Raw genomic sequence first — 25,621 nt, forward strand, 5'->3', positions numbered from 1 at the left:
GAGCCGACCTGTACCCCTTGAATATTCGGGTTACCTATGATCTCTCAAATCAAGGGATCCAAAGACAAGTGTATTATGTCCATTTGGATCCCGATGTATAAAAGCAAGAACATATACACACACTTATGCTGATGTTGTTTACGTTTGTTTTAGTAGATTATACAATAAGGTCACATCACATCACATACCATACAGACCATGCTATTGAATCAGATATGAACTCCCCAGTAAAACACTAGGGAAACACTCAAAGTCAAATATAACAAGTTCGTTTGTCCTCTCTCTGGTGTCCCGTAAGGATCACCTAGATAATAACATGTTGTCAGTTCAAAAAAAGAGAGCTTGTTCCTCAATCTGTTCTTCAGTTAAATCTTATGACTGAGTAATAGATTCTTTCAATTCTCCACTTCTATATCATACAAAATTAACCAATTAACATCTTACAGTATCTTCATCACAAACTATAATCTAATTTGTCACATCTAAATTTCTCGCTTACCTTTACGGATATCATGTTTAAAAATATCCATCTTTTTGTTAAAATCAGAATATATACGTTCAAAGTTCACATCCGAATCCTTAAGAATATTTACGATTTCTACAGATTCAATATTAAGAACATCACTACGCTTTTTTTGGCTGTATCTGTCAATAAAATCATTAAGTCCAAGGAACATTTATTTAAAATCGAGCACCATTGATCTAAAAAAGTCTGATCATCAGTGTACATATTGGGTACTTTGAGTATCCTCAGGCCACGTGGGATCCTTTTGGTTCTGCAGTAGTTGATAATGCCCATGAATAATTCATTTCTAATGGTATTCTTGTTAGTGTGGATCAGATAAAACCACTTATCAACTAGGGATTCATCTACCGGGTCAAAGTCCATGGTGTTTGGAAGAACTTGTAGAAGCCTCTACAAAAGTTCTTTATTAAAACTGAGGACATCATCCCATGGTGGGGGCAGGAGGGGGGATTATTTGAACAGGGATGAATACGTATAAAAATTGAATACCTTGATTGTTGGTTTCTACTCACTTTGTTTACTCAATAAAAACTGTTTCAAACTATAAAAATTACACTGGTTGCCAATCGAGCAATGGGTATACTTTAAGATCTTGTTGCTGACTTTCAAGTAATGTATTTAATAACTGTGTATCAGTAATGATTTCTTTGAATCTTAAGCTTTATCAACCATCCAGAGCACTGAGATGGGCGCATCAACATTTACTATATGTAACTTCTATTCATTCAGTCAGACTAGAAGAATACAAATCTTCTATTTTCTTTATTCTTGGACCAATACTGTGGAATGCTTTACCTCTTGAGATACATGAATTGCAAACATTAATAGGGCATTTTAAGAAAGAGCTTTAATGAGATTTAATGAAGAAGTGGATCTAGAAAAGAGTATCTGGACTGAATAAGTTTTGGTCTGTGCTGGAAGTTGTTATTGTATGCTTGTTATGTCTTTCAAATTTTTACTCATGTATGGAGTTTGTTCTCTGCTCCGAATATTAAGATAATGTGAATATACATTTTTAAATAAATAAATTTACATCACATTGAGCACAATATGAATGTGTGATTTATAAACGTGCAGAAATAATTCCAGTTGTTCTAAGTCTGACTCCTAGATTCTTGGGCTGGCTCCTAGCTCCTAAAAAAAAAAAATCCGTCGAGGCCTGCTATAATAGAAACATAGAAAGTGACAGCAGATAAACATCTGGTGAAAGAATTCTCTCTTACCTGTAATCTTTCTTTAATGTTTGCATCAGACTTCCACAGCACTGAATATATTGGTGGTCAATTTGGGGATAAAGGCAGGACCTCAATGTCAGTTCAAACGTCTGGCATGTCATAGATTCAGAGGATCTATCCACACTTGTATCACCACAGGTATAATTCTCCAGAAAATCACTTTGCTCCAAATATAACCTTGAAAAAAGTTTCAATTCATGCTTTAATCACAGTTTAATACAAATAATTATTCAATACACTTGTCTAGTGCTTTGAAGTACCACGTCATTTCAAAAGATATTAGTGAATAAGGATCACTTGGTCCACTCCCATACACCTCTGCTATCATTGATACTAATCTGTCTGTTATTACTTACTCAGTCCAAGGTCCTGTTTTTGTCTCTACCAAATATGTTTGAATTCTGCCACTGTTTTGGCCATGATGAACTTTGTACAATTTGTTCATGGTTTTCTAATGATAGAATATTTTTGAGCATCCTGCTCTTCAGCTGCTTTGAATGACCCCTTGTCTTTCAGCTTCTCATGTCTACCCTATTTACAGAGTTTGATATGATTTGCCTCTCTGTGGATGATACCAAAATCTGCAACACGGTAGGGAGTGGAGGAGTAGCCTAATAGTTGATGAAGTGGGCTGAAAACCATGGGAACTGAGTTTGGTTCCCACTGCAGCTCCTTATGACCCTGTGCAAGTCACCTAACCCTTCGCTGCTCCAGGTGCAAAAAGATTGTGAGCCCATTAGGGACAGAGAAAGTACCTGTATATAATGGTCTAAATTCTATAAAGGGTGCCTAAAGAAACGGGTGTGTACCCAAGTATGGGTGTGAATTTCTATGACATGATTCAATAAAGGGTGATGTCTGTTTTGTGCCCTTTATCGAATACTATCATAAATATCTGAACCTAACTAGAGCATTGTGCCTAATTTCCTGCATCAATCATTCATCGCTGTTTTTTCTGCATTGTGAATAGGAGCCAACTTTTCAAAATGACTAAGGGTGCTCAACTTGGCACAAATCACCAAGTCCAAATAAAGAAAATTCAAGCATGGTGGGTTATAAACACAGCTGGTCAGGCTTTTATATGAAGTGCACAACAGAAGGTGGTGCACACAAAGGGCATTCCGCATTTTTAGGTATAACTTGTCTGGAATGTTTTTACGTTTGGGGAGCGTGCCAGGTGCCCTTGACCTGGATTGGCCACTGTCGGTGACAGGATGCTGGGCTAGATGGACCTTTGGTCTTTCCCAGTATGGCACTACTTATGTACTTATGTAGGGTAAAAGAAATGCTAGGGGTACCACTGCAAGTCCCACATATCTCTTCCTCCCCAACTCCAACCCATCACCACAGTTTACGATCCTACTCCCAAGCCCATCTACAGCACACTTACCCTATACCTTTCAGTCCACCCTGGCCCATCTATACAACTCATATTCTCCCCTTCCCAGCCAGTTCTCAATAGTCTCTCTTCCCTACCTAACCAGTACACACCATACACTTTCTTTTCTCTCAGACCATCCCACTTCTTTCTCAGTTCCTCCCTGCCTTAATGTCTTCTTCCTCCTCTCATCTTCTTGTTGTTTTCCCTCACTTCTTTCGCTCAATGCAGTTTGACTTTTGTTTTGGAGTAGGATGCTTAATAGCCCCCCCCCCCCCATACCAAGTCCACTCCCCTATTCTATACTTCTCTGCTCTGTACTTCCGCCTTGCCTGCCCACAGCTTTTTACTGAATAAAGACTGCGTTTATTACAAGATCTGCCTCTTTGTTTTATCTTCCACATTGGATTTGGCAGATCGCTGCCTTGTTGTTTGACTTCTGTCAATTTTGGGGGGGGGGGGGGGCAATCTGAACTGTCAGAGGGGTCTCCCAGTTTTTTTTTAGTAAAGTACTCTTCATAATAGAATGGAGGGGAACTGTAATACTCTTTTGGTGGAGAGTCATAATCTAGAACTTCAAAAAGTTCTGAACAAGGTTCTTCCTAGTTTAAAAAGTATAGCTTGAGCCATCTCATGGACAAAGCCTGAAAATGATATACTTTCTGGGGGAGACTTATGCCTCTGAGGTGGCGGAGAAAGATCAGATAAAATGCAAGGGCCGGTGCTAGGGATTCTAGTGCCCTCCTGCAGCCTATTAGTCGGCCTCCCTACCCATCCAGGGGCGGGGTCACTATGGCTCCATCCCCACAGTAGCCAAACCCTTTTAACTACCATTGCGCATATAAACAGGCATCATTGAAAATATTACACCAGTATAGAAGAAAAATAACTTGTTTTTTTTCCATTATAAATAATTTCTGTAAGCTGTTACAGCTCCAGTATACCCAAATGACACAAGCCTAATTAGAACACAGAGCAGGAATTAAGAGAACAGTCTTGCCAAATCTGAAACACAATATGTTATCAAAATCTCAGAACCTAACAAACTAATCCCTATTCAGATACTTGGCCTTGCAGTCACACATGCAGGACAGAGATAACCCCTCTTCAAATTCTTCAAAAATTAACCTGAAATCCTAAGACGCTAGACTCTGCATGCAGTACAATACCAGAAAAAAAGAAAGAAACACATTGCTATGCACTGCAGAATAAGACAGCAGATATAAATTCTCAAATTGGACATATTCCAAACACTAAAATGAAAATAAAATGATATTTTCTACTTTTGTTGTCTGGTGACTTAGTTTTTCTGATCATGTTGGTCCCAGTCTCTGATCCTGTTATCTGTTCTCTTAACTCCATTTCCAGGGATTCCTTTCCATTTATTTCTTTACTTTCCTCCTTTCTTCTTCATTTCTTGCCCTACATCCATAGGTAAAAGCTGGGTCCTCCGTGGACTTGACTGGAGGAGGTATAGAGTGGATCCAGCTTTTGCCTATTTTCTCCATTCATGTGCAGTTTTTCTCCTCTTTTCCCTTTCCCTCATCTCGGTCAGTAAGGATCTCCTTCCTCTTTCTTCCCTCCCCTCCATCCATATGCACCTCCTTCCTCTCTCTTCCCTCTCCTCCATCCATGTCCAGCATTTCTCTTCTCTCTATTTGCTTTCTTAGCCGCAGCAGCATACTGAGCAGAAGGTTTCAATGTATCATCAACGACGACACCTAGATCCCTTTCTTGGTCCGTGACTCCTAACATGGAACCTTGCATGACATAGCTATAATTCGGGTTTCTCTTTCCCACATGCATCACTTTGCACTTGCTCACATTAAACGTCATCTGCCATTTAGACACACAGTCTTCCAGTCTCGTAAGGCCCGCTTGTAATTTTTCACAATCCTCCCGCGATTTAACAACTTTGAATAACTTTGTGTCATCAGCAAATTTAATTACCTCACTAGTTACTTCCATCTGTAGGCCATATATAAATATGTTAAAAAGCAGCGGTCCCAGCACAGAGCCCTGGGGACCCCACTAACTACCCTTCTCCATTGACAATACTGACCATTTAACCCTACTCTCTGTTTTCTATCTTTTAACCAGTTTTTAATCCACAATAGAACACTACCTCCTATCCCATGACTCTCCAATTTCCTCTGGAGTCTTTCATGAGGTACTTTGTCAAACGCCTTCTGAAAATTCAGATACACAATATCAACCGGCTCCCCTTTATCCACGTTTGTTCAACCCTTCAAAAAAATGTAGTAGATTGGTGAGGCAAGATTTCCCTTCACTAAATCCATGTTGACTTTGTCTCATTAATCCAGGCTTTTGAATCGGCACCCTGAATGTCATGGAGGGAAAAACAGCTGATGCAAGAAAAGTCTCCATGGCCCAAGGATCTTGAGTAACTCCATACCTGAAAAAAGTTGATGCTTCCACGGAAGGAAAAAGGGGTCTGAGGCCCCTTGGGCCAAAAATTGAAAAAACTACATAAACTATGGCTGAAAAGATAAAATTCAAAGAAAATTTATCTCGAAAAAGGGAAGGCACCAAGAGGAGGAAGTTTTTTGTGCTGAGGTTTTGGAAGTGCAACCTCTCTGCTCCATGGAAAACGAAAGCCTGCTTGTTCCGCGCTCGCACGCCAGGAAGGAAGGCACCTGCGCACGCACGGTGGGAGCACTGCCTCAAAGACTTAAAGTGACAGTGCACTTGACAGTCTCCACACCAGGCTCTGTGGATCACATCACCCATCTGTGAGAATATTATGCCTGTTTGTCCTCTGAGGAGACTCACTATGAAGTGCCACAGCTGAGAGTAATGCGAAGATTAGGGGAGCTCTTTCATGCCTTTTTCTGCTATCTGATCTTCAAATCAAAGATAAAAGAAACACAACCTGTAAAACACTGGGGGGGGGGGGGGGGGACAAAATGTCAGGCAGTTTCACAGCAACAGGGCTGGAGATTCACCGAATCCCTTGAAGGTCCTGACTGCACACAACTGTGGCATGCTAAGGAAATGGAAATGCTAACAGCAAAAATCAGGGGGACAGAGGAGAAGGTGTGGAGCAAATGGAGGGGGGTATGTTACGCCTGGTCTTGTGTTTCGTTTTGATCTGCTATTTCTTGTGTCTTTTAATTCCCCAAAGTTTAAATTTCAACAAAGGAATGGTCTAAAAATAATTTTCTGACCAAGTAAAATATGAAATATTTCATATCATCCTTTCCTAAGGAGAGCTAACAGTAAGAGGTCTTTGGATTTTGGTTCCTCTGGAATATACAATTTGTCTTTAAATAGGTAAACATAATTCACAGGTTAAGGAAGAGAGATATAACATAAGATACACCACTCACATCACTTAAATCCACATTTTGCTACCAGCACTGAACCACAGAAAATAATTCAACACAACATTACAGGGATATCGTACTTTTTATTCTGTTCTTCAGTGCTCCACTACATTACCTTGCAAAGTTAATAGTCAATTGTGGGTCATGTACATCATGTAGTTCCAGGTGTCTTGCCACTACAGTGTGCATTTTTATCATACTCTGTTTGGTTGCTTGCTGATCAGTTATGTCCAGAGCAAAATTCTTCCCCTGGCATAGACGGGACTGCACTGACTCCAGAAATAAAGTATACAAACTCTTTCTGTCTGCATCTAAATCAGATAATAAAATAATTAAAAACATTAGCACAAAATGTAACTCATGTAACAGGAGAAAATAAACAACATTAAGTATTGTCACAACACAGAAAATAAACCAGTTACACAGAAAAGTAATTCTGCCACATATGCTTAGTTTTTGGGGTTCCTTGACAATTTTCTCCTGTTCCTTCAGACTTCCAGTTCAATCAAAATCAGCCTCTGCTGGGCAAAGATACCATGAGAGCTTTCATTTTTAACTACTCTGGGTTTTTAATCCCACTCTTACACACCCAGCCCAGATGATTCCATTGACTGCAGTGAAAATCTTCAACTATAAGCAAGAAAATATAGCACCTTCTGGAACCTGGTTAATGTGACCTCATTCTAACTATCAGGAGGATAAGCTTATAAATCATTGTAATGCCTAAAGGAAATCTTCTTTCCTTTAGTCCAACCAGACCATTCCAGAACCAGTGGGTATGCCCCTATCAGCAGAAGAAGACAGAGACCAATGAGATGCAAGCTCTCCCTATAAGATGTTCCATGCAGCCACAGGTCAGCAGTATTTCTTTAACAAAGAAAATGTGAATCCACACACAAGAATGCACAAGGCTGGCCCCACAGCACGCAAGGGTAAAGGGAAGCTGCTTATAGGAATACATAAGGGTGTACCACACAGCACACAAGGGTAGCAAAACAGAGAAAGTTGCCTTAACATATACAGATCAGACAAGGAGCAATGCTCACCAAAATCAGGAGACAGACTCAGCAAACAAAGGCAAAAAACAAAGGGAAGGCTGCTTCTGGGACACCAAACAGCAGGAAGCAGTGCAAACACAGCAGACAAAGGTAAGGCAAACAAAGGAAAACTTTAAACAAATGAACAGAAGCTAATACAAGGACAGGGAGGCTGCCGATAGAGGCAGGACTACAGAAGGCAAATACTAAATTCAGCACATAAAGGGTTACACTGAGGAAAGGGAAACTAAACAAACGATCTAGAACAATACAAGAGACAAGCTTGCCACAGACCACACTACAGCAGCAAGCAGGGAACAGACTCAGGTGCAGGGGAATGAAACAATCAAGCTCAAGCTGGGAACACCCAGGAAACACAGAAGCTACAAGATACGAGGAGATTAGACAAAGTCCAACAAACACACAGTGTGCAACAGAACAGACTGAGAGAATGGGGAACAGGCTTCAGCTGACAGGAATCAAACGCTAAAGAATGGCCTGTAGGGAGAGGTAAGCTTAAATAGATAGATCAGGCTTCTGACATCTGCTGCTTCAGATGTCAGCTCAACCCCTGACAGACCAATTAGAAGCAAGTCCCAAAAATTCCCCTGCCTGACTAGCAGAATCATAATTACTAACAGCAGATCAGCAATTTTATGCTTGAGTTCCTTGCATACCATTGGATATAGGTCATCCATTCCAGGTGATTTACTACACTTTAATTTGTCAATTTGGCTCAGTACATCTTCCAAGTTCACCGAGATTTCTTTCAGTTCCTCTGCATCATCACCCTTGAAAACCATTTCGAGTACAGGCAGATCTCTTACATCTTATTCCATAAAGACAGAAGCAAAAAATTCATTTAGTTTCTCCGCTATGGCTTTCTCCTCCCTGAGTGCCCCTTTTGCTCCTCAGAGAATGACACATATCTGCGCAATATTCCAAACTGCAAATTCTGCCAGCACATTAACACAGGATCCTACAGTCACCTACATGGTAAGAACATTCAGTATAAAGTGATCCTACTCATCCTTTTTTTCAAATGCAGAAAATATTAACAAGGGTACTATTCTGCAGAGACATTATCTGTGTAAGAACTCCTAGACCTGGTTACTCTAGTGACCCTGAATTACCCTAGGACACTGATCATGGGAGATTTCAATCTACACATTGAATCCCCAGATTCCATAGCAGCTGCCTTTCTGGACATGATGACAGCACTAGGATTCACTAAGGTGATCAATTTTCCAACCCACAAAAAGGGTCACATACTAGATTTGGTATTCGTCCTTCATGTTTAAGGATCTGAAGTTCTGGAGAAACCAAGGTGAGCAGGCTAAACTGTAGGAAGCACATGACAAAGTATCACCAAGCCTTAACAGCAACCAAAAAACACCACTTCTCTCAATGCATTGCACAGGCTGCCAATTCAACCAAGCAGCTATTCAGTATAGTAAACAGCCTACTGCAACCCAAACAACAGAACAAGACTGCTCAGTCAAAACTGAACTGCAATGATTTTGCTGCATACTTTGCTGACAAAATTAAAAGTCTCTGCCAGGATTTAAAGGCCATCCCACCCAGCCTCCAATCAGTTAACCAGAAGTGCACAAACTCGCCCCCTCCTGACAGAGACATATGGGACACATTTAACCCAATAACAGAGGAGAGCCTTGACAAAATCATTTCAACCAACAACCTGCTCCCTTGACCCCTGCCCATCAAAGACAGTGCAGCAGGCAAGTATGGGCCTCATAGAAGATGCCACTAAAATTGTGAACTTCTCTCTTTCTAATGGGCAACTACCAACAGCATTAAAAAGGGCAGCGGTTCACCCTTTGCTAATGAAAAACAACCTTGACCATGACAAACTTGAAAGTTACCGGGCAGTATGCAACATCTCATTTCTAGGGAAACTTATAGAACTCAATGACTGGCTAGATCCATGACAATCTGGGTTCAGACACGGTTACTGAACAGAAATGGTCCTCATATCCCTACTAAATGATCTTCCTAGGTGTTAGTTCTACGAGATTTCACAGCAGCTTTTAATACTATGGATCATGATATAATGCTAGCACGACAGGTATCAATGGAAGAGTATTTGCGTGGTTCAGATCGGATTCTGTCAATGGATACTCAGTTCTACATCTACATGGATGATGTGCAGCTAATCATACCCATTGAATTTGACTTAACTACAGCCCTGAATAAACTGATTACCTGCCTAACATTAATTCAAGAATGGGCTAAGCACAACAAACTTTGCCTGAAACCAAGTAAAATTGAGCGTCTCTGGGTCCCTAACACAAATGGACAACTTACCTGACATCAAAATCTCTTTTGGGAAGTATGAACTCCCCCTCAAATCACAAGTCAGAAACCTTGGAATACAATTAGATTCAACACTTACTCTGATTATCCAAATCCAAGCAACCTTCAAGACTTGGTTCTACTATTTGCGACAACTACGCTGCCTCTCTCCTTACATTGAGAAGGAAAACCTTATCCCAGTTGTGGATGCCATGATAACATCAAAACTGGATTACTGTAATGCACTCTACAATGGTCTGACTACAAAGAATCTACACAAGCTCTAATTGATTCAGAATGCTGCAGCAAGACTCACAGAAGGTTGCTACCAGTATAATACAGGGCCAAATTTAAAACTCTACGTCTCATCTTCACAGAAACCTGGATCAGAACACCAAAAGACCCCATCGTGCTAGATCTCTGCCCGAAAGGCTACAAGATCATCCACTGGGACAGAACAGACAAAAGAGGTGGCGGGCTGGCACTCATTTATCGTTCCTGCCTCACGGTTGACACAAGTTCGGATTTGATCTCTTTGTCGCTGGAAATCGCAGCAGTCAAGATTCATCACCCCTCCCTTCATGGCCATTTAGTCTGTGCGCTGTTCTACAGACCCCCGGCTGCCTGATCTAGCAGTCAGTCTGAGCTACTGGATTTCATCTCGCACATCTGCTTAAATAACCCGAATATACTCCTGGGTGACCTCAACCTTCATTTGGATAATCCTGCCTCTCCGGATACATCCCTAGATTTTCTCCGCCTCTGCGACCTTGAATGCCCTACAGCTGGTCCGACTCACTGTAATGGCCATTCTCTAGATCTCCTCTCATATAAATTCTTAGACAGTAGGAATTTTTCCCTACATGATATTGGCTGGCATGAAACGACTTGCACAGTAGAGGCCATGTGGCCTAACAACCTCAACATCTGCTGAACTGCTTTGCAAGAACCGCCCTCTTAGTATGCAAATCTCTCTCATGCATATTCATTGTGGATATCCTAAAAAGCTGACTGGCCAGGTGGTACCTGAGGACTATGTTGAAAACCATTGCTGTAGATTATTCTGTACAATAATCTCTATCCCAGGCAACTGTTTAACTCAGCACAATGCAGCAACAGAATATATCTCAAATCAAGAAACTTTCATAGATTTCTTACAATATTATCAGCATGTTTTCATAAATTTCAATAGCTCCTATAAGGATCCTCAGAATTCACAGTATCAACATTGCTATCAAGGTCTTCACAAGCAATGATGTGCAAATCTTATGAAGATTTTGCCTGGGATAGAGATTATTGTAGTATTTATGTCCCTGCACAGTTAAATATTCTGTCCTTTCCAGTAGATTATTTTGTAGCAGCTGTGTGTGTGTTTCAGCCTTGAGTGACAGGAAAATGGCTGAGGGGGGGGGGGGGGGGCAAAGGAGGAATTAGGAGACCAAGGATCTAATTTCCTAACACAGGCACAGCCCAGAAGCATCCGATTCAAAAAGCCACAGATTCTGTTCCCACTCCCACCCTAGAGCTATGCTGATAACTTTTCATACAATTTTATTTTTGTGTTTTTATATTCTTTGTGTCATGATCATAGTTAATTATGTGCATAGGAAAGTAAACAGGTGGGGGGGGGGGGGGGGGGGAAGAAGCTGGGGATAGGGAGGGAGAGGAGCAAGAACGAGTGAGGTGCTGTGAGGTGTAAGTAAGGGGATCATTTGTCCCTCTCCTGATTCCAGATCCCCCAACTCTCTTTTCTCCCCTCCCCCCATATTTTTCCCTCACCTTTCCTGATTTACTGTAGCCTCCTCCTTTTCTATCCTCAATCCCACCTTCTTAACCCCTTTCACTCGGCCCCTCCTGCTTGAGATCCCTATTCCAATTTTCTTCTCTGAGACTGCTTCTCTACCCTCCACATCCCTTTCCCTATTCATTTGCTCCTCCCCAACACTGATTACCAAGATCCATTCCCCTCAAAAAAGGACCAAATAAAGTAAATGGAAAATAAGAAATGTCAGAACTTAAGTATAAAAAGAGTGCCCAATTAAATATGCAAATATATAAAAACATGGAGCCCCCTAGATCAGTCTGTATGAATTTTCTCATTCAGCTTGACACTGAAATCAGTGAAGACAGTATGGCAAAGATAACAGAACACCTTGATTTTGCTCAAGTGATATAATCATACTGCTATACTAATCAGTATTTGTATAGCTAAAGTAAAAATATCATCTGCACTTATATATATATATGTGTGTGTGTGTGTGTGATATATATATATATATATATATATATATATATATATATATATATCTACTATAATAAAACTCACCCTCAACGTTCTGAAGACAACGTTCTGAAGTCACTCAGTCACTCCCTGAAGGGTTCATGGATTCATGGTGGTGAAGCCACAACACTGACCATGTCTCTCTGCCTCGCCCTCGCATGACGGACCAATCAGAAAAAACACCCTCAACATTCTGAAACACAAAGGACCATCACAACACCATTCCCAGGCAACACTAGGCAACGTAAGACGGACCAATCAGAGGAAACTACGTGACAATAAGGGAGGAGCATTCCCCAGCAGAATGGCTCATTATCTGTGCAGCTCGGAGAGCACAGAACCACCGCTGGAACGAGAGAAGAATATTCCTGCTGTGGGTATGTGCAAAAATAGACCGGGGGAGGGTGGGGGGGAGAAATTTTTAAATGCCTAATGCCAGTACTGAAGAGTGCCAGAGGGCCTATAGCACAGACTATATTTGGGATCGCTTGACATGGAGTCAGAGGAGCCGGAAAACAACGTGCCCGTCACCATCTGGGACGTGGGCGAACAGGACAAGCTGCGGCCCAGCTGGAAGGATTACTCGCGACCCAGCCAGCAGCAAACAGCGACCAAGGAAGGGGGAGGAGTACTCCTTCCCTGCCTAGGAATCGCTGGAGACTGGCTGCCAAACTAACAAAACAACCGCACACCGACGCACCACCTCCACCATTCGAAAAAAGGCATCCACTCTTTCTTCAACAGAAATGCAAACTAATAATACAAAACAAACAAAGAATACATGGTTTCTCAGGCGGCTGCAGGTAACTCCCCACCACCTACCTCTTCCCCTTTTGCCGAAGCGGCCAAGGACGTGCCCAACCATCCCCAGCCTCATGCAAGCTGTCTCCCACCTCGGGGATTCCCTGAGCACTCGGAAAAAGACGGCGCTGATTCCTGCAGTGCATAAATGTTCCAGCATTCCCCTGCAGCCGGCCTGAAATGGACCAAACATACCGGATCACCCCCCGACGGCCCGAGACCGTGCTCTTCTCCCCTCCGCCAACTTAAAACAACCATCCCAGTCCTCAGGCAAGCCATCACCCACCTCCTGGATGCCCAGAACCCCAGCCCAATGGAAAAAGATGGCGCTGCTTCCAACAGCACATTTCTCTTCCAGTATTCCCCTACAGCAGCCCTGAAACGGCCAAAAAATACCGACAAAGAACGTGCTCCTCTACCTTCCGCCCATCTAAAACAACACTGCTGCCTCAGCACAACACAAAAAAAAAAAAACTCAGCAAAGGCTGACCCCCCTACAACCACATTTACATTTCACCAACAGAAAGACCCCCCTCCACAAACCTCCTTGACAGACAAAACCACACACACACAATACAACAAAAACACACCCTCAAAGCCACACACCAATCCAACCCATTTTGCCAGCACAGCACAGCCCCCAACCCCCAAGCAAAAAACAAAACAAAACAAAAAAAAGACATACATCAACAACCTGCACACACACCGCACCCTCACACATACACAAACAAAATAACTCTGTGACACATACACACACACACACAAAAAAAGCCACATGCCAGCGCCCGTTTCATTGGTTTCGGAAACGGGCCTTTTTTTACTAATATATATATATACATACTAGTAAGGAAGGCCCGTTTCTGAGGCCAGTGAAACGGGCGCTAGCAAGGCGGTTTCCTTCCCATCCCCCTCCCCTTTTTGCTGGCCTTACCCTCCGTGCTTCAGGGTCTTGGACTCACCCCCACAGTGCCACATGGAGACTGGCTGGCTGGCTCCCTCCGACCTTCAGGCTGCCTGCCTCAGTCCCTCTGTTCGTCCGGGCTGGCTGGGTGGGTCCCTCGCTGCCTCCGACCTTCAGGCTGGCTGCCTCACGCCTTGCGTTCGTTCGACGTTTGTGGTTTCGGGCGAACAGCTGACTCCCCGTTGGCCAACGGCCCTGCAGGCGAAACGGCGCCCTCGCGTCAAACGTGTTGACGTCAAGGGCGCAGCGATGCGATTGGGAGAGTGTCATTTGTCCGCCCTCGACGTCATCACGTTTGACGCGAGGGCGGAGCAAACAGTCCTGGGGAAAAATTCCAATCTCTGCTGCCTCAAGAACCGGAAGTTGCAGCTTCATTAGAATGTTGAGGTAGGGAATTATGTGCGGAAGGGGCATGGCTGCGGGCGGGTCTATCAGTGAGTGGTGCATGAGTGACAGTGAGAGGTGAGTGGTGACAGCCTGAGTGGTGCCAGCCTAAGTGCAGGGCTTCAGTGTTTCCCTGCCACACAGTGAGCTTCAGAATGTTTGAGGTGAGAATTATTTATATAGATATATATATATAGATATATATAGATAGATAGATATATATATATAGATAGATAGATAGATATATAGATAGATAGATATAGATATACCGTGTTTCCCTGAAATTAAGACACTGTCTTATAATAAATTTTGCTCCCCAAGACCTGCTAGGTCTTATTTTCAGGGGAGGCCTTATTTTTCGGGGAAACATCGGGGTCACCCCCCCAACCCGAGATCACCGGCTCCCCCCCTCGATCGGCGGCTCCCCCTGCCCTCAGTCGCTCCCGGAACTAACCTCTTAAATGCTTCCTTTCACCATTCATCTTCGCACTCACCGCAAGCAGCAGGGCAGGCCACTCCTTCCTTCCGTGTCCCGCCCTCGCCTGACGTAACGTAACGTCAGGCGAGGGCGGGACACGGAAGGAAGGAGTGGCCAGCCCTGCTGCTTGCGGTGAGTGCGAAGGTGAAAGGAAGCGGTTAAGAGGTGAGTTCCGGGAGTGACTGAGGGCGGGGGGAGCCACTGATCGAGGGGGGGAGCCGGCGATCTTGGGTGGGGGGGGGGGGTGACCCCGATGTTTCCCCGAAAAATAAGGCCTCCCCTGCTAGGTCTTATTTTCGGGGGAGGCCTTATATTTTCAAATTGCAGCAAGACCTCTACTAGGTCTTACTTTCGGAGGATGTCCTATTTTCGGGGAAACACGGTAGATATAGCTATAGATATATATATATCACACATATATATACATCTATCACATATATTACACCACTGAAAAGATTAAATATTTTCATTTTCAAATGAAAACAAATTTGAAGCACATACTTAAGGCATGATGAAACAGTGAGTTTCTGCTGCTAATCCTGAACATCTGCCAGGGGCTCTCACACTGAATTGATTTGAATTTGTTAAACTTGCTAATTTTCGTAATTTTAGCAAAAAAAATCCACGGTTAAGGGACCCCAATATATGCATCTTGATGAACAGACACAGAAATGGAAATGAGTACTTCCAGCACAGAAAGACACTTAGAAATATCACATTAGAAGTTACTATCTATGCATGCACTTAATAGGAAATCTATTTTCACCTCTAGAGACAGCTTGCTGTATGGAACCATTTTTATATTTCAGGTTCCTCAATAACTGCATGGACTTTCCAGCCATGATGATCTGCTTCAGCACTGGTTTCAAGAAAGACACCATGGTATGCTGCCTGCTTGAGGGTGACTGATCACTGCCAGAGCTTGCACTTGCATTATCACTCATTTTTTCTTCATTCTCCATCTTTTCTGACACACTATATAATGTGTAAGTTGCATACCAAAAATCTCGGTGGTCTACTGCAACATCTTTGTTTCTACAAAGTAAACAACAATATAGTAACATTTTCAATGTTCAAAAATAGGTTAATCACATTCTCATACTCCAGTAACCTAGGACAGTGATTTTCAACCTTTTTCATCTCACAGCACACTAACAATGAGCAAAAATTGTCAAGGCACACCATCAATTCTTTTTAAGGAATATATGTTATCATTTAACAAACGAGGATTAAGACAGTGTTCAAAGTTCAATAATTAACATTTTAATCACTGTGTTATCTTTATAGCCACGAAACATTGAAAAACAACAATTTTAAAGTGAATACCCTCCCTACCCGCCACCCTTGTATCATTAAAAAACTAAGTCATGAATGCATGAGATAGAGATTTACATATGTTGGAGACAGACCATGCAAATTCACTGTGGATATCCTATAATGACCTTTAAATCTACCACAGAACAAGAAGCTATTCTACCTCAATAATTATTTTTGAGTTGGAAAAATTAATTTTGAGCACTAATGCATAGCTTTAATAAAACAGAAATTGTTCAGGGAGTTTGCTTCAGTGTTCTTTTGTTTATACAGTAGTGCTATGTGTTCCTATGGACAGTCTGCATAATTATTGTCATGTAACAGAATGTGTGCACACTGTGGTGCTGGCATATGCGTCACCTTTTCTGTAGGTCGGTGGCAGAGGCCAGCGATTCAGCCTGTTTGCACGAACCTGAGCCCTGTCTCTGATGCTTCCTACATATGCATCAGAAAGAAGACTCGGGGGTTGACACTAGAAGGCTGTCTGAATCACTGCTCACTGCCACTGACTGCTACATTAGAAATTTTCCGGGTCACTTGCTGGGGATGGGACCGTGCCACACCTGGGGAACAGACACAGCACACCATTTGAAAAACACTGGTCTAGGGAAAGCAGACGATGTGCCCAAGCCCAGGTTCCCATGTCAGAAGAATGCAGCAATTTTCACAAATCCCCTCGATGGTTACAGTTCATGGTTACTGTATTAAATTTTGTCCTTCAATAAACGATACCACTACTATAATTTACAGCATCTTGAACCCAACCAAAGAGTCAAAGCACAAATTTCCATGTAAACAAATCTATGTCAGTTCTGATAAATATTCTCTGTATGTGTACAGTGCTATTACATAGATCAATATAGTCAAGGGTTAGAATGGAATGGGACTGCCATCTTGCCAGTGTCATGGGTCAAGGTTGTGAGCTCTTGGACTGCAGTCGGAGGTCTCCTTAAGGCAAAAACAGGTGGCCCCAGACTAACAGCAGGTGAGACATGCCTGGGAGCACAGGGCAGACAGAAGAGACAGGAAGAAGCCAGAAGGCAGGCTAAATAGAAGTAAGCCTGCGGGTGGCTCTGAAAAGAGCCCTTGGGGGGCAGGCCTGGAAAACAAGGGACCCTGGGCCAGTTGGAGATAGGGACAATGCTAAAGGAAGGAGCACAGAGCAGGCAGAACACAGGAGTACTGGACAAGCAAGAAACAGGAAGCGAGGAAGAGGAGCAGCTGCCTGGCTTTTCCTCTTGAGCCTGGCAGGTGGTTTTCACTACTCCCAACCTGGTTCAGTGCTGCTCTGCCACAGCGCACTGCTTTGGCTCTTTACGCTGGCCTCTGCCTTCCAGGGCTAATAAAGGCAGAAGGGAATGGTCCCACCCTGTATTCCATTGGCACTGGAACCCTCCCACTGACCACTTCCCAAAGCTGAGGCAGATCACTTACATTTGACTCAATGTTCCTTTAGAGCGATCTCTCAGCTCTTCATAGCTTCCTGCAATCCCAAAGTCTTTATCCTCTTTGGACATTCCAGTTCCCATGTCAATAGTCTCACAGGCAGGGCAGGCCCATGGCTCTCTCTCTCTCTCTCTCTCTCAGAAGCAGCTGTCCTTCTCCTCTTCTGTTCTAGAAGCTTCCAAGCCCCTCCTTCCTTCCTCCCATGTGCTCCCTCTGGCTACTCTCCTTTCCCATTGGATGAATCAAGAGAACACTACAATTCTCAGCCTGCCCACAGGAGCCTTCCTCCCAGCTGGGGCTAGGAGACTACTTTTCCCAGCATGCCCACAGGACTCTCCCTTCTAGCCTGGGCTTTCCTGAATGATTGTCTCCAGTTATGCCTGCCCTTCCCCCACATCCTTTACTTAGCATTTCTCCAAGGATCAATCTGGTATGCCTGGAGATAAGCTTCTCTGTTTTCTCCTTCCTGGATTTCCCATTATCACCCTCCTGTGGGGAACACAAAGGTTCAAACTCTATCCAGGGACATAGACACACAACGCTTGTTTGTTGTCTGTTTTCTTATGACTCCCCTCCATACTTAGTGCTGAGGCTTCCCTTACAGGATTCATAGGGCCATAACCACCCTGTTCCATACCCACTAGTGTCACCAGCATAGATATATATACATATAAATAGATAAACATAATATAAATATGCTGTCCTCTAATAAACGTCAACAGTAATGTCTTCATTTACTGCACTATCAGTATCCTGCCTATGCAATGAGGACTTAATACTTGGACTAACAATATTTATGAATACAAAATTATATATATATATATATAATATATATATATATATTTTTTTTTTTTAATCAAATCTCTACCTTTGAATAATAAACTCCTTTGCAGGATCAAACAAGTTTCCATGAACAATCCATTCATCCACGATCTCTAAGTAAGGTCTTACTGTCTCAACCCAGAGAGAGAAAAGAAGAGATACCTAAAAATTAAAAACAGTGTGTTTGGGACTGTCCAACATACTACATATTTCTTCACAAAAACAAATATCTAGAAACATATAAATGATTTACTGTTAATGACAATACAGGAAGGCAACGAACAGAGCTCTTCAGTAATCAGATTAAGATGTACCACATACCGTCTGTTCGGAAGCTTCTCCAACGCTGTCATATTCAAGAATAGATTTATACAATGTATTAAGAAGGTGAGATGCTTTTACGACATTTCGCGTATCAGGTGGTACTTCTGCTACCCCTGTACTGAAAACTTTGTGGAGAACCTTGAGTTGTGCCAATCGAGGAGACAAATTATCCAGTACAATTGACAATGTAACTGTTTTATCTATATATAAAAAAATTAATAGAATAAATGTTACATATACATTGTTGGCATCATAGCTTTATTTCCATTGCTGCATTTTTTCCAGTATTATTTTGAGTTTATTTCTTTCATTTCATTTAAATCTAGCACAGTTTTTCTTCTTCTTCTAGCAGCACTGAATCTTTAAGCCAGCTCAGCTGTTTTCTGGACAGCTAGCCTGGGTGGGGGGGGGGGGGGGGGGGGGGGGGGTGCAGTCTAGGGGTGTCTGGGGCACTCTGAACCACCGGGGAAATTTTGAAGAGTAGGCCTAAAAGATATGGGCAGGAATTTACTTAAAATGTTCTATTCCACATGATCCTACAACTCTCAGCGGATCAGGACACAGCATACATAATATAATTTTAAAAGAAGACATATACACACACACACAGGTATGAGTCCAGCAGATTTTTTTTTTTGGGGGGGGGGGGGGAGGATCTCCCCTCTTTTAGTGCATGAGCCAATCCCCACTCATGTTCTAACAAGTAGGAAGTCATTTTATTCATGATGCAGCAACAGCTACATGTTAACCCCAGTAGTGTGCTGTTTTTTTTTTTTTTCTGACAGTGAGTATTTGTTTTAATGCTTGTAGTACTTTGTATACCCATTGAACCAGACTTACCTACAGTTTTGAGTACACTCACTCCTTAACAGCAATTCAAGAATGGATAAAAACAACACACTCTGTATAAATTCAAGTAAAACAGAGTTCCTGTGGGACCCTTTTGGGAGCTACAAACTTCCATTAAAATCACAGGTTAGGAACTTTGGAATCTAGCTGGACTCGGCACTTATGTTGATCTACCAAATCCAAGCAAACTTCAGGAGCTGCTTCTATCTGACAACTATACAATCTCTCTCCATACACCAATAAGGCAAGTCTTGTCATAATGGCTTACGCTGTTGTAACCCCTTGCTAAATTGGGAACTATGAATGGAGCCCTGGGTGAGAGGAGCCCAGCAAGGAAAAGTCATTAGTCCATCTAGCACTTCAGAGTGTCCTGATTTGTGGAATCTCAGTGTGGGGTGCAGTTGGTAACTACTATATAAGGGAGGACCATATTCTAGAATTTGTCCTTGGTAGCTTGTGTTGAGAACTTCTAAATCCCCCGCCCCCCACCACCAAGTGACCCGGTGCAGATAGAGGGGGTACCTGCTGAGCCAACCCTGATAGACGAGAGGGATCAGTGTCATTGCTGTTAAACCCCTTAGCCAACAGAGGAGCCGACCTGCGGGCTGGAGATTGGGGAGTCTCACTACAAACCAAGCATAAGGGTAGGATGCTGTCTGTCGCGGCTGGTTATTTCTTTCAAGATAAACCCCTGAAAGGCTTGGACAGTCAATGCTGGGTCAATATCTCTGATGGTAGTGGTGTTATATCGGAGGACTGATTGTGGGGTGTTATGCTACAAGGTCAGGCGTAAGGGTTTTGCATAATCCAAGAAGGAAAAGTTATCTGCTCTTGTGACTTTGTAAGACCAAGCCTGAGATGGCATCATTAACTGGATGCTAAGGATCATCATGACAACAGTTACTTGGTTCTAATTTGTTAAATAAAGTTCAATTGATTATTTGTGACTCTCCTGACTACCGTGTGGTTCCTGGGTTGGAATCAGAGGGAACCTGAAGTGAGTAGTGCACACCCAGTCTCCCGAACCCCAAGGTAAACTCTTGGGCAAAATCAGAGAGCCTAACCCGGCTAAATAAGAGAAGCGGGTTACCCTATGATAACATCAAGGCTTGACTACTGCAATGCACTTAACATTGTATCACTATAAAGGGTTTGCACCAACTCCAATTAATTCAGAATGCCAGAACACAGCTGATAAAAGATTGTAAATGTCATGTTTATATCACACAATTACTGCAAAATCTCCACTAGCTACAAGTGCACTACAGGGTTAAAACTATCTCTGACAGACTGTGAGCCCAATACGGACAGAGAAAGTACCTGCATATAATATATTTAAACTGCTTTGGTTGTACCACAGAAAGACAATATAATCAAATCCCTGACTTTTTTGAATCTTTACCCTTAAAAAAAAAAGGGTCAGAGTATTTGAAGAGCAGGATCTCCCTCCAAGGTCCCCCCCAAGCAACATCTGTAATATATGAGGTGACATTTGCCAATGATAATTCTCAGAAGCAGCCCCTGGAACTCATACAAGACTATTTCCATTTCAGGTAGCAGATAAATCCCGGCTCTTCTCCCAAGCCTTTAGTGGAAGAGTGCAACTAGCTAGCTAGTCATAACTTGCTTACCATAGGAGCCAGCCCTATGGGTGCTTGAGCACCCCCAATATTGAGCAAACTCTGTGTCCAGGGATGGGTAATTTCCATTGGGTTTGGCATTCCCAATCATTTTGAAAAATTGGTTATGTTGCTTACCCCATGCACTCAAGCAGAAATTAATTGCATGCACCTTTTCTGACTGCACTTGCAATTTTCAACCTAATGATGATACCTCTGGCAAAACTCCTATCAAACCATAACCTCAACCCATATATATACGCCGATGATGTGACAATATACATCCCTTTCAAACAAGACATCAAAGAAATCTTCAACGAAATCAATCAAAGTCTACACATCATGAACACATGGGCAGATGCATTTCGTCTAAAATTAAATGCAGAAAAAACCCAATGCCTGATACTCACCTCCCAATACAACACAAATGAATTCACCGCGATAAATACACCAAACCTAAATCTTCCAATCTCGGAAACGCTGAGAATCCTTGGGGTCACCATCGACCGCCACCTAACACTCGAAACCCACGCAAACAACACAACTAAAAAGATGTTCTACTGCATGTGGAAACTGAAAAGGATAAGACCATTCTTCCCAAGATTCGTCTTTTGCAGCCTAGTGCAATCCCTCGTCCTCAGCCATCTGGATTACTGCAATTCACTATATGCAGGTTGCAAAGAACAAATACTGAGGAAACTCCAAACAGCCCAGAATACAGCAGCCAGACTCATCTTCGGAAAACCAAAATATGAAAGGGCAAAACCATCACGAGAGAAACTACACTGGCTTCCACTTAAGGAACGCGTCACTTTCAAAGTATGCACCTTAGTCCACAAGATCATTTATGGCGAAGCCCCAGCCTACATGTCCAAGTTGATAGACCTGCCACCCAGAAACGCTAAAAGATCATCCCGAACATACCTCAACCTCCACTTCCCTAATTGCAAGGGCTTGAAATACAAGACTCTACATGCGTCAACCTTTTCCTACATGAGCACGCAGCTTTGGAATACACTGCCGCGCAACCTAAGAACAATTCACGAACAAGCTTCCTTCCGCAAATTATTGAAGACCCATCTTTTCGAAAAAATTTACGGAAAGAGCCAAAACACAGAGTCCACACTCACTAATCTTCAATGCGCCATATATCCACTTCTGATCTCTCATCCCCTGTAATCTCACATCACTCATACATTTACTCACAGAAAGATGTACACCATATGTCTTTGTGTCTTAATTCTGCCCTTTAAGCTTCCCATTGTCTCCTTCCAATGTTTCAATGTCTATGTCCCATTGTTACATTCTTAACGATACTTCGATTGTCTCGAATAACTCTGCACAATGTAATCCATAACCAAGTTGTAACATATTGTATTTCCATTATTCATATCATATTGTAAGCCACACTGAGCCCGCAAAAAGGTGGGAAAATGTGGGATACAAATGCAATAAATAAATAAATAAATAGTTACTCAGACTTTCAACTATTTTGGTTCTTGTTACCTACGTTACCTTATTTATTAATTCCAGTCCAAAAGAAGTTTGAAGGAATATATAAAAGGGGTCAAAATAACCCAGTAAAAAGACACATCAAGTTCAAAAATTGGCCAGATTGGAGCAAGAGTTCCAAAGAAATAAGCTGCACAGAAAACTGGCCTTAAGAATTTCTATGGAAGCAGTAATTCCAAGCTTCTGCAGCACAGAAACTTACAGACAAAACATATTAGTTAGGAAATTCTTCCTTGCAAACTGCCTCACTACCTATTCTCATCCTAGAACTGCCCCACCCCCAAACACTATCCTGCACAACTGCTCCCAGCCCCCCCAAAATGGCCCTCTCAGCAACTGCCACACCATCTCTACCCCCAAAAAACTATTCTAACTGCATCACCACTCTGCAAACTGCTCTCCACCTACCAAACTACACAACCCTATCCTCCCAGATACTGCTCCCAGTAACTGCCACAATACTCCCCAAACTGCCCCACCCTCACCCCTCTGCAACTATCCTACTACCTCCTCAAACTGCCTCCATCTACACACCCTGAACTCCGCAACCGTCCCCACCCAAAAAACTGTTCCCTGAAACTGCCTCATCCCCAAATACCACACCTCCTCAACTGGCCTACTCCCCCCTTCCCAAAAAACTGCCTCTGTAACTACCCCACACCTAAAATGTAAACCCCAAAACTGTTCTTCCACACTAAAATCTTCCCCCTTGCAATTTCCCTACCCACCTATCCATACACTGCCCCCTGAAACTGCCTCACCACTGCCCAAACTACCAAAACATTTAAGAGAAGCCGTGAAAGGAGTCTGCAAAGCAAATATTCAAGGGCAAGGAAACATAGCTAATATAGAAAAAATGTGGGAATAAAACATTTTTTTGATAAGTTAGTGACAGGAGGTGCAAAAGTGGCACTGTCAGATTAAAGGTGAAAAATGTAGAGGCTGATGAGGACAAAGCAGAACTGCTTAAGAAATATTTCTATTCTGTGCCCACAAATGAAGGGCCAGAAATAGGACCTAAGAAAACAAACACTAAATTGAAGTGAAGTAGTCCTTAAACAATTTTCAGAAGATTGCATTCATGAGTAGCACACTAGAATTAGACAAAGTGATAGGGCTTGATGGGATATATTCAAGGGTATTGAAGGTGGGGGATCCACTGTCTGACCTTTTCAATGGAACCCTAAACTTAAGTATGGTGCTAGAGGAATGCAGATGGGTGGATATGGTTGCCCTCTACAAAAGCACAAGCAAGGAACAGATTGAGAACTACAAGCCAGTTAGACTAATCTTTTTGGTAAGTGAATCCATAGAAACACTGCTAACAGAGGATATGTAGTTTCTGGAATCCAATGGATTATACAAATCAATGTAGTAAGGTTTTACTAGAAGTGTATTTTGTCAGACAAATCTGAACAATTTCTTTGACTGGATGACCATAGCACTGGATCATGAGAGAGTGCTAGATGTGGTGCAAATAGATTTCAGCAAAGCCTTTGACACAGTTCTGCATAAACAATTTATAAATAAATTGAATACCTTTGGTATGGGTCTTAAATAGAATGGGTCAGAAACTGGTTAAGTAGAAGTCAAAGTGTAGAGGTAAAAAGCATTCATTTTGAGGACAGGAGCATTACCAGTGGTGTGCCTCACAGATTGGTCCTTGGTCTGGTACATTTCAACATTTTTCTAACTGATATTGAGGAATAGCTGTTGGGAAAGGTTTGCCTCTTTGCAGATACCACCAAAATCTGCAACAGGGTAGACACGCTTAAAGGTGGGATGGCACAAGAAGGGATCTAATTAAGACTGAGGAATTAGGGATGCAAACAAACTGGACAACACAATAATAATGGGTGATTTTAATTACCCTGATATTGACTGGGTAAATATAACAACGAGGCACGCTAGGGAGGTAAAATTCCTTGATGAAATCAAGGACAGCTTTATGGAGCAGCTGGTACAGGAGCCAAAGAGAGAAGGAAAAATTCTAGACCTAGTCCTTAGTGGAGCGCATGATCTGGTGCGGGAGGTAATGGTGCTGGGGCCGCTTGATAACAGTGATCATAATATGATCGGATTTCATATTAGCTTTGAAGTAAGTATACATAGGAAATCAAATACGTTAGCGTTTAACTTTAAAAAAGGAGACTATGATAAAATGAGAAAAATAGTAAAAAAAAAAAAAAAAACTTAGAGGAGCGACTGAGAGGGCCAAAAATTTAAATCAGGCGTGGATGCTGTTCAAAAACACCATCCTGGAAGACCAGGACAAATATATTCCGCGTATTAAAAAAGGAGGACGGAAGACCAAACGACAGCCGGCGTGGTTAGTGAGGTGAAGAAAGCTATTAGAGCTAAAAGAAAATCTTTCAGAAAATGGAAGAAGGAATCGACTGAAAATAATAAGAAATGGCATAAGGAATATCAAGTCAAATGCAAAGCGCTGATAAGGAAGGCTAAGAAGAACTTCGAAAAAAAAATTGCGTTGGAGGCAAAAACACATAGTAAAAATTTTTTTAGGTACATTAAAAGCAGGAAGCCGGCAAAAGAATCGGTTGGACCGCTAGATGACCGAGGAGTAAAAGGGGCAATCAAGGAAGACAAAGCCGTAGCGGAGAGATTAAATAAATTCTTTCCTATCTGTCTTCACCGAGGAAGATCTGGGTGGGATACCGGTGCCGGAAATGGTAGTCGAAGCTAACGAGTCGGAGAAACTTAATGAATTCTCTGTAAACCTGGAGGATGTAATTGGGCAGTTCTACAAACTGAAGAGTAGCAAATCTCCTGGACCGGATGGTATTCATCCCAGAATACTGATAGAACTGAAAAATGAGCTTGCAGAGCTATAGTTAGTAATATGTAATTTATCCTTAAAACAGAGTGTGGTACCGGAAGATTGGAGGGTGGCCAATGTAACGCCGATTAAAAAAAAAAAAAGGTTCCAGAGGAGATCCGGGAAATTATAGACCGGTGAGTCTGACGTCGGTGCCG

The 25,621-nt window shown here is 42.4% G+C and overlaps 1 protein-coding gene across 1 annotated transcript in view; it reads right to left on the minus strand.

Moving 5' to 3' along the window:
- Positions 1 to 25,621, minus strand: part of TUBGCP5 (tubulin gamma complex associated protein 5) — a 268,782-nt gene that overhangs the window by 91,740 nt on the left and 151,421 nt on the right. Inside the window, 5 exon segments of the mRNA XM_030201310.1 lie at positions 1,750 to 1,938; positions 6,602 to 6,797; positions 15,508 to 15,776; positions 18,370 to 18,485; positions 18,645 to 18,847. Coding sequence (XP_030057170.1) covers positions 1,750 to 1,938; positions 6,602 to 6,797; positions 15,508 to 15,776; positions 18,370 to 18,485; positions 18,645 to 18,847 — 973 coding nt within the window.

Source organism: Microcaecilia unicolor, chromosome 4 (assembly GCF_901765095.1).
Source record: "Microcaecilia unicolor chromosome 4, aMicUni1.1, whole genome shotgun sequence".
NCBI lineage: Eukaryota > Metazoa > Chordata > Amphibia > Gymnophiona > Siphonopidae > Microcaecilia > Microcaecilia unicolor.